At 45.5% G+C, this 14,480-nt stretch overlaps 1 protein-coding gene across 1 annotated transcript; it reads right to left on the bottom strand.

Annotated features, from left to right (window-relative positions):
• Window positions 1-1,829: 1,829 nt before the first annotated feature.
• Window positions 1,830-3,737, bottom strand: LOC141091535 (putative gastrointestinal growth factor xP1). Its single transcript, XM_073577183.1, has 3 exons — window positions 3,606-3,737; window positions 2,264-2,410; window positions 1,830-2,045 (listed from the first exon to the last, which is right to left on the bottom strand). The coding sequence occupies exons 1-3, from the start codon at window positions 3,685-3,687 to the stop codon at window positions 2,032-2,034; spliced, it is 243 nt and encodes an 80-aa protein (XP_073433284.1). The 5' UTR covers window positions 3,688-3,737; the 3' UTR covers window positions 1,830-2,031.
• Between the last annotated feature and the right edge of the window lie 10,743 nt (window positions 3,738-14,480).

Consider the following 14,480-nt stretch of genomic DNA (forward strand, 5'->3'; position numbering starts at 1 on the left):
TTTCCCTTTGTTGTTTGAGTGAGTATATTGGTATGTTTTCCTTTATCCCTGTTTGTATTACCTTGCTAGTCTGGTTTGTGTATTACGGTACACTATTACTTCCCTCTTCCCTGGGTGGGGGAAGGGTACAGACTAAGGGCAGATTCAGGAGCTAAGGCAAGGTATATGGCCCTGGCATCTTCACCATCAGAAGTAATCTGGGGAACAGGGTGAGCTAGTGCACCCCTAACTTTAGGGACAGGGAAAGAACCCCTGGCCCTGGGACACCAGACAACAGAGTTGTGACACAAAGTTTAATATATCAGGTACGTTACAAAAAAATGTTAAAAAAAAAGTAAAAAAAGGGAAAAAATCTGTTCTTTCAATGTATTTTTTATATCAGCAACATATACAGTGAGGGTAGTAAGTATGGAACACGTCACCTATTTTCTAAGTAAATCTATTTCTAAAGGTGCTATTGACATGCATTTATCACCAGAGATCAGTAACAAATCATCCAATCCACACAGGCAAAGAAATCAAACCATAGCCAAATTTTGCACCTGGCCCATCAGACTCTAGTTATGCCACTGGATAGTCATGTAGTATGAAAATGACTTTTGGCTTTGAACAACCCCTTTAATGTCTGCTCTGTAAAGTTCTATTTGTCCCCAGCTGCAGCAGCCTCTGTACGTCATGCTCCCTCAGCAGGGGTGACATAAAGCACAAGAATAACTGACCAACTGCGGATCTCCTGATCTGAACTTGACAGCCTCATGGCCTAGGCATATACAAGGCAAATTCACTATGTGGAGAAAAGCATTTGTCCACATGCCTTAATCATTGGATTCCGGTTTCTCATTCAGTCCCCAGTGTATAACATACGATCCCTCGCCCCCACATGTATAACATCTGGCCCCCCGGTGTCTAACCTCCGGCCCCCCACATGATGTCCACCTTTACTAACGTGACAGAACGGCCGGTGGTGCAGAGCTCACTGATACCAGGGCGGTCCTGTAATAGGAGCCACTGAGGTATCAAGTCATGACATTTCTTCACTCCCTTCTTCAGTTTGGTGGAAGAACATGACTGGCCGAACAGAGTTTGGACCTCAACCCAATCCAACACCTTTGGAAAGAAGCAGACCAGAAATTGTGAGCTGAGCTTTTCTCCTAATTTCAGGGTCTGACCTTATAAATGATCTTCTCGAATATGGAGAAACGTCTCCAAGATCTTGTGGAAAGTCTTCCCAGAAGAGCGGGAGCCGTTACACCTGTAGAGGGGCCAACTCCATATTAATGTCTATGGATGAAGAATGGGAGGTCAGAAAAGCTCTTGGGTGGGATGTGGAGGGGGCTCATACTTTAGTTCCTAGAATATTGCTATAGCCCTGTTCTGAGTGTAGAGTAGCGCCTAGGAGGACATTATTGATCAGGACTCTCTTCAGCCTCTTAATCTGTGCTGACCAGTGAGGATGAGGTCAAGCTTTATCTTTTTCACAAGTATCTCTTCTTAAGCATTTTTTTCTGCACAAAAAAACACAAACTATAGGCGCAAAAACATAGCAGACATTACAAGTCATTTTGATCTCAGTTGTGGAAAAATGGTGGCGCTTTTTAAAAATGTAACACAAGCCAAAAAAAATTAAAAAAATTAAGGAAAAAAAATTAACCTTGAGAATAAGATTTCAGGAATCTAATTTCTCTCGCTGTTTCTGTAAACCACTGTGTTTTTTTTCTGCATGAAAAATGTATAAGAACTTGGAATCTTTGGGCTGAAGACCCTTAAAGTAGTGAATTAGTGTCGAAGGTCCTTTGGGCGTCAGTTAAAAAAAAATTGCAAATCGCGTCTACATTTCCAATTGGTTCTTTATTACTTTACATAAGAGCCTGGCTGTAATACATTTAGAAAGAAGGAAAGCCATTATTTGAAATCGGATCGAGGCAGAGAACGTTCTCCGATTGTTCCATCTACGTAGATATGAAACATGATGACGATCGTGTCTTTGCGTTTCTTCCACTGACAGAGACCGGGTTGTCCATCAAAATCTGATTAAAACTCGCATTCTATAGAAGAAAACGAACCATTAATAAAAACTCCATTTTGTGGTACATTTTGCAATTCCACTGTAATTATAGAATGCTGTAGATAAGCCCTGAAAGGCGGTGGCCGCATCTTATACCTGCCAAAACAGCTGACAGGTTCCCTTTAACCACAGATCACATCTTGGTACATTGAGACCATGGGACATTGCTTTGTGACTGTACAAGTATTTAAGACTTACCATCAACTTGGCGAGGATAGAAGCACCAGGCGGTATATGGGTCATTATTGTTATAACAGCAATTCTTCTCTATACATTCTTCTGCTGTGATGCCGGGGTCTCCACAATTTTTTCTTAAACTTGGGTCAAAAGAGCATTCATCTTCACCTAAAAATGAGCAAAGAATCATAGAAGGTAAGCTCAGAGTCAGGAGGCCGCTGTAAAGGTTGTACATAGGGTTGACAAAATCAGTTTAAAGTCATTTGAATTTGCCTCAAATATAAAAAAAAAATTTCATTATCCTGGACTCAAATTTTGCATCATCCGCTTCATGCACAATCATCTAAATGTCGCCTGGCCAGCCGCTGTTTTTCTGATTTGCAAAGCTTGGGGGAACAAAAATGATCCTCATCTTGCTGCAGCTCACCTGTCTTTCAAATGCCGCAGTGGACCATCTGGTCATCCACTCCATTTGGCCTCTTTTTGTCCTCCAGCATGCAACGCCCTCTTAGGGCATCTTCACGCTGCACCGAGAAAGTCTCTGACGCCAAGATGCACGCTATCACATAAGGAATGCATGACATGCACCTCCCAAGAAAAGAATTAGGCTAAGTCGTGATGATAGAGGCCTAAAAGATGCGCTTGGTAGCTCCATTTTTCACTCTTCATGGAGATAATACATAAAATGGGGTTCCCTCCTTTCCACTAACCCAATATTTCCTAATAAAGTACTTTCACACGGATTCACTAGTAAATCAAATGGAATAGCTGTTTTAGTCCTTAGGTAACGCAAGTCGTGATATTAGGGCTCATACTCATATGTGAGAAACTCGGACGAGTCTCGCACGTCAATACCCGGCACTGCCGCCGGCACTCGGATCGCGTAGAATTACATGCAGCTGAACGTTCCGATCCAAGTGCCGGGTATTGATGTGCGAGACTCGTCCAAGTTTCTTGCATGTGAGTATGAGCCATTAGAGGGCTACTTGGTGCCGTGAATATGCGCAAAGACAACATCAACAGCCTCAATCTTTTTGAGAACCTAGTAGAACCTGTTCAGTTTGCCCACAGCACAACCGCAGGAGAAATGAAGAATAGCACTTTACCTATAAAAATCAATTGGTTGAAAATATAATGTTCCAGGTCCTCCACACTAAGAGATGCTCTTTGTAAATCCTCTTTACGGAGCTATCAGGCTCCCACCTTTCCAGTAACCCAATATTTCCTAATAAAGCACTTTTACTTGGATTTACCAGTAAAACAAATTAAGTGCTCGTTTTGACAAATCTAGGCAACGCTCTTACAGGAGGTAGAACATACATATATAATATACTGATATAAGAAAAGAGGGTTTATGACTTACTTGGCGGATTCTGCCCATTTGCAGAGATGGAAGACCCAACGATGAGGGCGATGGCAAATAAGCAAAACACTTTGTAGTTCATGGTTGGTCTCTTCACTTGGTGTTGCCCGAAGGTTGGATTGGAGAGTAGGATGGAAGAGTCTTACGGGAATTAACTTTATATTCTTAGTTGTTTGCTGTGTATTCTTAGGTTATGTCTCTTAGGGTGAGTAACACAATGGTCTCGTGCGATTGGCCTTTGTTTTGGCACGGGGCAGGTCAAATGAGTCATGATCTCCTTCTAATCTGGAGTAAATATTTGATAGTTTCAATGCTATTTTGGAAAGCAAAGTCATGACATTTTCAAGCAGACCTAAGTTTGGATGTCGTAAACGTGGAAGAGACCCGAGAGTCAATATCTACCGACGCAGGCAAAAAAAAAAGATTTCTTGTCTCCATTGGTGCATTTTCATAGCGAAAAATTAAAAATCCATGGAAAGGACCCAAGAGTCAAAATCTATTGAAGCAGTTGGAGCGAGATTTATTGTCACACTCGGTGATTTTTCATATCAGATTTTTTTTCTTTATAATCTAATTTATTCCAAACTCTATTGCGCTCGGTGGACAGACAAACATCGGAGTCTTAGATTTACGTTTTAGTAATATAGCATTTACTGCTGTAAATTTTCATCAATCTGATCGGCTATTCTGTCCCCCTGCCTATTGCTGAATTCTTCAGAAGAATTAGTAAAAAAATGGCTTTGGCACATGAACATAATTTTTTTGTTTTAGATATAGTTTTGCGCAACTATTTAAAAAGTAAAATAAATTTTCATATGAAAATGGGTTTTTTTACTCAGCATAAAGTTAAGGCGGTATATTGTTATCCTTTCCCACTTAAGTCAGTTTTGGCCTTTTTAACAAACCACTTTTTTCTTTTTTTATTGTTTAGAACTCCAAAGTTATACCTTTTTTTTTATTTTTCCTTTGACGTAGCCAAATGAGGTCTTGTTTTTTTTTCTGGATAAGTTAAAAAGGTTGTCCACTATTTGAACATTGATGACCTGATAGGTCATCAATGACTGATCAGTTTGGGTCTGACACGTGGCACCCCTTCTGATTAGTTGCTCTGGTCAGCGAATGTGTAGTACTCTGCTGTGCCCACTATCAGAAGATGGAGCAGATCCGCAAATGAGCATTTCAAGCCGTCAGTCACCAATACTGAGAACAGCTAGGCCTGTGTCTGATTGGCACATCTAATACCCTGCAATGCAAAAGATCTATGATAAAACAAGGGAAAATTAATGTCCCATCCTGGTGTAACAAGGTGGCATGGGGTGGTAGTCGCGGGCGAGTCCACTACAGCAGTTAGTCCACACCCTGGCCCCTTGCACAAAAAAAGACCATTCTAATCCCATCCTCGGGTCATGGTGGGTTACCTCAATCATGCAGCTGTTCTCCATGCTGGATGAAACACACGTCACATGTTGTACGGCCCAACAGTGGCAACTTGTATTTAATAAAGGTGTAGTAAAGAAGAAGGTAACGGTTCCTGATCTTTCCCTATTCACAGCAACGGCTGCAGCAGCAAAGTCCATAACTCCCAGTAGGCTCTCCTGAGCTAAAAGTCTCTGGCGGGGCACTCATCCAGTCCTCCTGCTCGCTGCCTCACAGTCCTCTGGCAGCTCCATCCCCCTCACGGGTCTGGCAAGCTCCCAGCCGGTGTGCTCATCCTGCCACGGGAACGCCTGCCTCAAGGAATTCATTGGTGGGTGTGGTGAGCATATTAAACCCACAGGTACTTGACATAATTTTATAACTTTGGGATGTTAAAATGAAAAATTACGTTTTGTACATGAAAAAGTTGCTTTAGCCCCAATTTTTTAATTTTCACAAAGAATAATAGGATGAATTGGAACCAAACATTTATAAAGTAATTTCTTCCAAATGCAGCAATACCATATATGTGGCCATATACTTTTGTTTGGGCGTACAGTGGCATGTAAAAGTTTGGGCCCCCCTGGTCAATATTATTGTTATTGTGAACATTTAAGCAAGTTGCAGAGGAAATGATCTCTAAAAGGCCTAAAATTATTAGATGACACATTTCATTTCTATTTTAGGCCAAAAAAATATATTGTAATGTTTTCATTTTAAAAATTAACAAAAGGAAAATATGCCAATGCAAAAATTTGGGCCCCCTGGGAGATTTGTATTCTTAGATAACTTTGACCAAGATTTCAAACCTTAATTAACATGTTAGGGTTATGGTTTGTTCACTATCATTGTTAAGAATGTTTTGCAAATTTCCCAGCTCCTTCCTAGCCTATTAATATCAGCCTGCTGCTTACTGTTTAACTTTGGTGGTTAGTATATATAGGGGACTCCATGTCATTTTTTGGGAGGTCTCTTCTATAATAACCAGTAAAGGCTAAGGAAACAGCAATGAATTAATATTAATAGCATGAGAACCATTATGGCTATTGGCCCCTTTCCAGATTGTTAACATCAGCCTCCAACTGTCGTCTTTCCCTCAGCTGGTTATGAAAATTAAGGGGGACCTCTATCTATCTATCTATCTATCTATCTTCCTCATCACTATCTATCTCTATCTTTCAATATCTTTAATACATATAATTCCTTCTTGTCTATTTGTATCACATACATTGGCCAATCTATGCGCTAAGAACCTTCTTTTTTTTCATAGCAATTTTTGCAGATGCATATTTCATGTATACATTATATAGCGCTTTTTTCAATTGTTTCTACTATTTTCTATGGCAGCAATGCAGTTCCTATGCTCTAGAGTAATTATTTTTGGTAAATTATGGTGCAAACCTTAATCTTTTTGTTTTATCACTAGGACATTATCATTGCTGTCGCTAGCTGTCGCATGGTCTGACTCCGCCCCCTCCTATGATAAGCAACTCAGGTCATCAATATCAGATTAGTGGGGGTCCTATGCCCGACACACCAACCAATTAGATATTTGAAGCTTCCAGAATGTTCACAGCTGGTGAGGCACAGCTCCATACACTGTCCAGTGGACATTATTAGGTACTGCAACTCAGATCTCATTCACATCAATGGTAGTTGAGCTGCCATCCCAAGAATGGCCAGTATACAGTGAACGGAGCTGTTCTGTTCCGGCCACTTGACTGCTATTGGACCCAACTACAGCTAATGCATTGGGGTGCCAGATGTCGGCTGGCTACTAGTCTGATAGTGATAACTAGAGCTGAGCGACTTTTGTTTTTTTAGGGTCGCGTTTCGTTTCGTGAAACCCGACTTTTCCAAAAGTCGGGTCGAGCAAGATCGGCCGATTATAGGGAAAAGTCGAGGTCGTCCCGAAACACGAAACCCAATGTAAGTCAATGGGGAATAAAAGTCGGCAGTGAGAGGAGGACAGGAAACACACCTACAGTGCCCATTTGAATGCCAAAAGCATCAATTCTTCTTACTTAAGCTTGTCAACCTTAATTAACTTCATAATACTAGTTACGCACTGAAAAATGGGGGTTATTTGGCTAAAGTTGTGGGGGGGCAGGGCTGGCTCCAGGTTTTCATGTGCCCTGGGCGAAAGAGCGCCCCTTTAACACATAATACCACAACTCATCATGCTCCGATACGGCAGAGAAATAGCGGTATAGTACAATGAAAAATACTTCACTTTTTACATCTCATGACGAGGCCCATCTATTTCTCCATACAGAATCATTGGTCCCATATAATGTGTGAAACAGTATATGATGCGCTCCACATAATGCTACAGTATATGTTGGTCCCCATGGATGAAGCTCCACTGTCTTATGGGCCCAAATAATGCTCCAAACATAATGGGCCCCATTTCTAATGCTCTAGTGTATAATGGGCCCTGTAAATGCTGCTCCAGTGTCTGATGTCCACCTTTGGAATGTTCCAGTGTATGGTGGGCCCCATCTATCATTCTCCAGAGTATAGTGCTCCCCAAAAATTGCTGTCCCAACATTGAAAACAATGAAATAAGTCTCCTCGCTAGGGAATCCCTGTACTAGTCTGGACTCCTCGTTGTCCCCATCTTCCATCTCACTGCACAGTATTTCAACCTTGCAAGTGCTGTGATCCTGAGCAAGCAGGGGGGGCCCACTCGTTGGCGACGGCACTGGCACAGGGCCCCTGATAGTACGGTGGTGTGTCTGATGGCGGGTGGGCCAAACCTGCACTTTCATCTGCAGCTTCCTCTTTGTCACCGTGTAAGATGGAACTGTATATGGGAAGGGTAACCTGAGTTTCATCAGGGTCAGATTCAGGCCGTGTAGCGTGCGAGGGGAATGTAGTGGTCTGGGTCAATGTACCAGCAGATTCATCGAGCAGTGGCTGGGCATCAGTGCACTTGTGTCGCCCCCAGGAGTACGGTCGCCACAGTGGCATTACCTTCCTCCTAGGGAGTGTGATGTCATGCTTGGGAGCAATGAAGGATCTCTCTAGCAGGTTAACTGATTGGGCGGCGTTATTCCCATGAGTCATGACCCTCCAAACAGCGTTCATGAAGGCAAAGTGTTTGTTTTACGTGGGCAGTATGGTTGCAAAGCTGAACCTTAAAGGAATGTCCAGAAGGGCACCACCAGGAGTGGAGCCTACGGTTTAATTCGACTCCACCTGGGAAACCTCAACCATGCCAGCTACAGAACAGATGCACACATTGCAAGCTTAATTCCATTAACGAACGAGACTCCGTCATTCCCCGCGGTCCGAGTCCGGCTTACTAGAGGGACACGTGAGACTCTGGCACATGAGATTGGCCAATAACTGGTGTGTCATGCCCTTACAGTCCGTGGCTGCATGTGCGCTACACTGAAAAGGCCAGCGTTTGTCGCTTACAGGTGCAGATAACCCGCTGAACAACGTTAGTGATGGGGATCACTGATTACAATTATTACTCGCGAATGATGATTTCCCAGTAAGTGCAGGTCAACCGCAGTTCCGGAATTAGGCCTAACCGTCATTCCTGAAAAAAATGAAAAACTTACGTGTGCAAACCACAGGTACTGTAGATTGCTTAACAGCTCGCCAGCCGTTCTCACGCCCAGTATGGGTTACACGTGATTGCACAAAGGTGAGAAAGGGTACCGTATCCCCGGATAACATGTATGGATAGCGTACACATTCAAAAGATATGTCTATACATCAGGAGGCAGGCTCAGACGGTGTAAGGCCCAGTATGGCTTGCAAGTGATTGCACAAAGGTGAGAAAGGGTACCGTATCCCCGGATAACATGTATGGATAGCGTACACATTCAAAATATATGTCTATACATCAGGAGGCAGGCTCAGACGGTGTTAGGCCCAGTATGGCTTGCACGTGATTGCACAAAGGTGAGAAAGGGTACCGTATCCCCGGATAACATGTATGGATAGCGTACACATTCAAAAGATATGTCTATACATCAGGAGGCAGGCTCAGACGGTGTCAGGCACAGTATGGATTTGACGGCCCAGACTACACAGCGGAGGAGCAGGGAGAGGTAAAGATTGCAAATGCTGGGGCCCTGCCCAAGCAAGGGGGGCCCACTCGTGAGCGTCGGTACTGGCACTGGGCCCCTCATAGTACGGCGGTGTGTCTGACGGCGGGTGTGCACCACCACCGTCAGAGACACTTGATTGCACTATGAGGGACCCTGTGCCAGTGCCCGCGCCCAAGCGTCGGCCTACCCACCTGTCCAGGGCAACGGCACTCGCACGGTGTCGCGTGCTAGGTGGTGACCCCGGCCATGGGGGGGAGGCAGCACAGTTAGGGAGTTTTAGAAAGTGGCATATGTTGATGTTGGACATTCAGCTGATGCAAAAGGCGAAATAGGTCAAGTCCCAGGAAGAGGTGGACCAAAGCAAGCCATTTTTCTGTCACCCTATGTGTCATCAGGGGAAGGTGGGACAAAATCCTTGGAAACCCATGCATGGTTCATTTTAATGAAGGTTAGATCATCCACATTTTGGGTTGACAGATGGGTCCTTTTTTCTGTCAGGATTGATCCAGCTGCACTGAAGACTCTTTCCGAAAGCACACTTGCAGCTGGGCAAGCGAGCTCCTGTAAGGCATATTGTGCCAATTCAGGCCAGGTGTCCAGTTTAGCAGCCCAATAGTCAAAGGGGAATGACCTGTGTGGGAGAACATCGATATGGGAGGAAAAGTAGTTTGTAACCATAGTTGACAACTGCTGTCTCCTGTCACTTTCCATCGATGCTGTATTACCAGTTGTGTGAGCGGTACTTGAAAAATCAGTCCACAACATTGTCATGAAACCCCTGTCTCCAACACCACTTCTGCTGTGTGCACCATGAACACCTCTGCCAAGCTGCCCCCGGCCCGTACGGCTCGTGTGAGAACCATCACCGCTGCTGTGTGCTGGGAATGCCTCAAGCAACCGATTTACCAGAGTTGCTTGTTTATTAGCCAATATTAGGTCAAGGTTCTCCTGTGGCATGATGTTTTGTAATTTGCCTTTATAGCGTGGATCCAGGATGCTGGCCAACCAGTAGTCGTCATCGTTCATCATTTTGGCAATGCGGGGGTCCCTTTTTAGGATCCGCAAGGCATAATCTGACATGTGGGCCAATGTTCCCGGTGTCAATGATGCACTGCGAGTGCTGGTTGGAGGAGCACTTTCTGGCAAATCCACATCCCTCCAGTCACGCACAAACCCTGTACCAGACCTTGCCACGCCAACATTTTCACTTGCCCCACGAGATGCATTCTCCTCCCCTAAGTAATCATCCCCATCATCATCCTCCTCCTCCTCTTCTTCCTCCAACTCGTCTAGGAGAGGTCCCTGAGCAGACAATGGCTGAATGTCATCAACGATTCCCTCCACCTCTTCCTCCTCGTCAACATTGGCTGCAGATGCCTGCTCCTTAAGGTGCGTCAAAGTTCACATGAGCAGACGCATAAGTGGGATGCTCATGCTTAGGATGGCGTCGTCTGCGCTTACCAGCCGTGTGCATTCCTCAAAACACTGAAGGACTTTACCGAGGTCTTTCAGCTTCGACCACTGCACACCTGTCAACTCCATGTCTGCTCTCAAAGTGCCTGGCCGTGTATCCTCCCATAAATGCATTATGGCCTGCCTCTGCTCGCACAGCCGCTCCAGGGCGCAGGGTGGAGTTCCACCTTGTTGCAATGTCGATAATGAGGCGGTGGTTGGGAAGGTGGAGCAATTGCTGCAGCTTCTGCATACGAACGGAGTGTACAGGCGACCGGCGGATCTGCGCGCACAGTCTTCGCACCTTATGGAGCAGGGCTGTTAACTCCGGATAATTTTTGAGGAAGCACTGCACCACCAGGTTCAAGGTGTGAGCCAAGCAAGGTATGTGGCTGAGTTTTGAAAGGGCTATGGCTGCCACAAAATTACGGCCGTTATCACTAACTACCTTGCCTGCCTCAAGATGTACACTGCCCAGCCATGACTCAGTTTGTCGCTTCAAGTACTCGGCCCGCACCTCGGCGGTGTGTCTGTCGCCCAAACACATCATCTGCAACACAGCCTGCTGACGCTTTCCACTAGCTGCTCGATAGGGGGACACCTCGTGTGCAACAGTGGCAGCTGCAGATGGAGTGCTCGTACGACTGCGCTCTGTGGATGAGCTTTCGCTTCTGGAGGAGGAGGAGGAGGAGGGTGGAACGCCTACAGCCAACTGTTTCCTATACCGTGGGCTAGGCAGCACTGTCCCACCACCGCTGTCCCCTGTGGACCCTGCATCCACCACATTAACCCAGTGCGCAGTGATGGACACGTAACGGCCCTGGCCATGCCGACTGGACCATGCATCAGTTGTGAGGTGCACCTTTCCACTCACTGACTGCTTGAGTGCATGGACAATGCGGTCTTTCACATGATGGTGGAGGGCTGGGATGGCTTTGCGAGAGAAGAAGTGGCGACTGGGTAGGTCATAGCGTGGTACTGCATAGGCCATGAGTTCGCGGAAAGCTGCGCTTTCCACCAACCGATAGGGCATCATCTCAAACGAGATTAGTTTGGCAATGTGGGCGTTCAAACCCAGTGTACGCGGATGAGAGACTGAGTACTTTCTTGACCTACTCATAGTGTCTGGGAGGGTGAGCTGGACTTGAGAGCTGCATATGGTGGAAGTAGCGGTGGACAGGGCGGACTGAGAGAGGGTTGATGATGGTGATGGAGTTGGTGTTCTTTCTGATGGCCTAGATTCAGTATTTCGTTGATATAACAGTGGGATTCCCTGACTGCTGTGGCCTTGCAACGACACCTCAACATTTGCTGCTGTGCTAACCGGTGGGCTTACAGTGGGGAAACAATGTAGCGTTGCTGACTACCTTCTTTGTGATCAGTTGCACATGTGGCACTTGAGGTTTGGTGTTGTGTCCACGCTTGCAAGTGCATGCTGGTTAAAGGTCTTTGCGCACTTCTTACAGATAACCTTGGCCTGATCATGAGGATTTTGTTCAAAAAAGTGCCACACTGCACTCTTCCTACTTTGGCAGACATTTTGCGGCCTAGCACGCTGTGATGTTTTGACCCTCTGGACAAGCTGTCCAGCAACTCTTTTGATTTTTTGAACCTGTCTTTGGAGTGCTCCAGGCCTGCCAGATAACAGCTGTTGCGATGTTGATGTCTGCTGTGGATGCTCCTCATCTGAGCTATTGGAAGCAGCACCCTCTTCCCCCAATGGATGCCAATCTGGGTCTACAACTGGGTCATCCATCACCTCCTCTTCAATGTCATGTGCACCTTCCTCTGTGTCACCGTGTATGGTGGTATAGTGTGCGGGAAGGGGCACCTGAGTCTCATCAGGGTCAGAATCTGGCTCTGTACACTGCGAGGACAATGTAGTGCTCTGAGTGAATGTACCAGCAGAATCATCTATCAGCGGCTGTGCATCAGTGCACTCCATGTCAGATTCATCTTGGCCTGGGTAATTCACCATTTCACTTGATAATCCAGGCATGGTATGTGAAAACAGCTCCATGGAGTAATCAGTAGTATGGCCTGCGTCATCCTTCAATCTTGGTTGTGGTGAAGGACACAAGGAAAGGTGTGGTTCATGAACATGAGCCTCCAATGACGACTCAGTGCTTTTACTTTTTACAACTTCAGAAGAGGAGGCGATAGAGCTGGAGGCTGAGTCAGCAATGTAAGACAAAACTTTTTCCTGATGCTCTGGCGTTAAAAGCGGTTTGCCAACTCCTAGAAAACTAAGCCTTCGAAGCCTTATGGAGCCAGACGATGACCAAGGCTCAACACCTCCTGCATTCGGTCCTATTTTGCTTTTGCCACTACCATCAGATCCACCACCAACACCATCATTACCAGCTGCCAACCCCCGCCCAATTGCACGGCCTCCTCCACCAGCCTTCCTCATTTTTGGTAGAAATGTAGACAAAATCCTACAAACTATATAGTAATGTAAAACAAGGTACAAGGTGTCTATAGGACAGGGGAGATTTAGATTTTCTGCAGACACTTGTGGACACTGGACACTTGGATTGTGTGAGGCCCACTGAATATCACAGCGCTATGTCACAGGCTCGATGGCACAGGTGTGAAAAAAGTGACTACAGGATAACGGAGATTTTGAATTTCTGGGAGATTTTGAATTTCTGCAGACACTTGTGGACACTGGACACTTGGATTGTGTGAGGCCCACTGAATATCACAGCGCTATGTCACAGGCTCGATGGCACAGGTGTGAAAAAAGTGACTACAGGATAAGGGAGATTTTGAATTTCTGGGAGATTTTGAATTTCTGCAGACACTTGTGGACACTGGACACTTGGATTGTGTGAGGCCCACTGAATATCACAGCGCTATGTCACAGGCTCGATGGCACAGGTGTGAAAAAAGTGACTACAGGATAAGGGAGATTTTGAATTTCTGGGAGATTTTGAATTTCTGCAGACACTTGTGGACACTGGACACTTGGATTGTGTGAGGCCCACTGAATATCACAGCGCTATGTCACAGGCTCGATGGCACAGGTGTGAAAAAAGTGACTATAGGATAAGGGAGATTTAGATTTTCTGCAGACACTTGTGGACACTGGACACTTGGATTGTGTGAGGCCCACTGAATATCACAGCGCTATGTCACAGGCTCGATGCAGCAGGTGTGAAAAAAGTGACTACAGGATAAGGGAGATTTTGAATTTCTGCAGACACTTGTGGACACTGGACACTTGGATTGTGTGAGGCCCACTGAATATCACAGCGCTATGTCACAGGCTCGATGGCACAGGTGTGAAAAAAGTGACTACAGGATAAGGGAGATTTTGAATTTCTGCAGACACTTGTGGACACTGGACACTTGGATTATGTGAGGCCCACTGAATATCACAGTGCTATGTCACAGGCTCGATGGCACAGGTGTGAAAAAAGTGACTACAGGATAAGGGAGATTTTGAATTTCTGGGAGATTTTGAATTTCTGCAGACACTTGTGGACACTGGACACTTGGATTGTGTGAGGCCCACTGAATATCACAGCGCTATGTCACAGGCTCGATGGCACAGGTGTGAAAAAAGTGACTACAGGATAAGGGAGATTTTGAATTTCTGCAGACACTTGTGGACACTGGACACTTGGATTGTGTGAGGCCCACTGAATATCACAGCGCTATGTCACAATGTCACAGGCTCGATGGCACAGGTGTGAAAAAAGTGACTACAGGATAAGGGAGATTTTGAATTTCTGGGAGATTTTGAATTTCTGCAGACACTTGTGGACACTGGACACTTGGATTTTGTGAGGCCCACTGAATATCACAGCGCTATGTCACAGGCTCGATGGCACAGGTGTGAAAAAAGTGACTACAGGATAAGGGAGATTTAGATTTTCTGCAGACACTTGTGGACACTGGACACTTGGATTGTGTGAGGCCCACTGAATATCAC

This window comes from Dendrobates tinctorius, unplaced genomic scaffold (genome assembly GCF_039654945.1).
Source record: "Dendrobates tinctorius isolate UK_male_01 unplaced genomic scaffold, ASM3965494v1 ptg000054l, whole genome shotgun sequence".
NCBI lineage: Eukaryota > Metazoa > Chordata > Amphibia > Anura > Dendrobatidae > Dendrobates > Dendrobates tinctorius.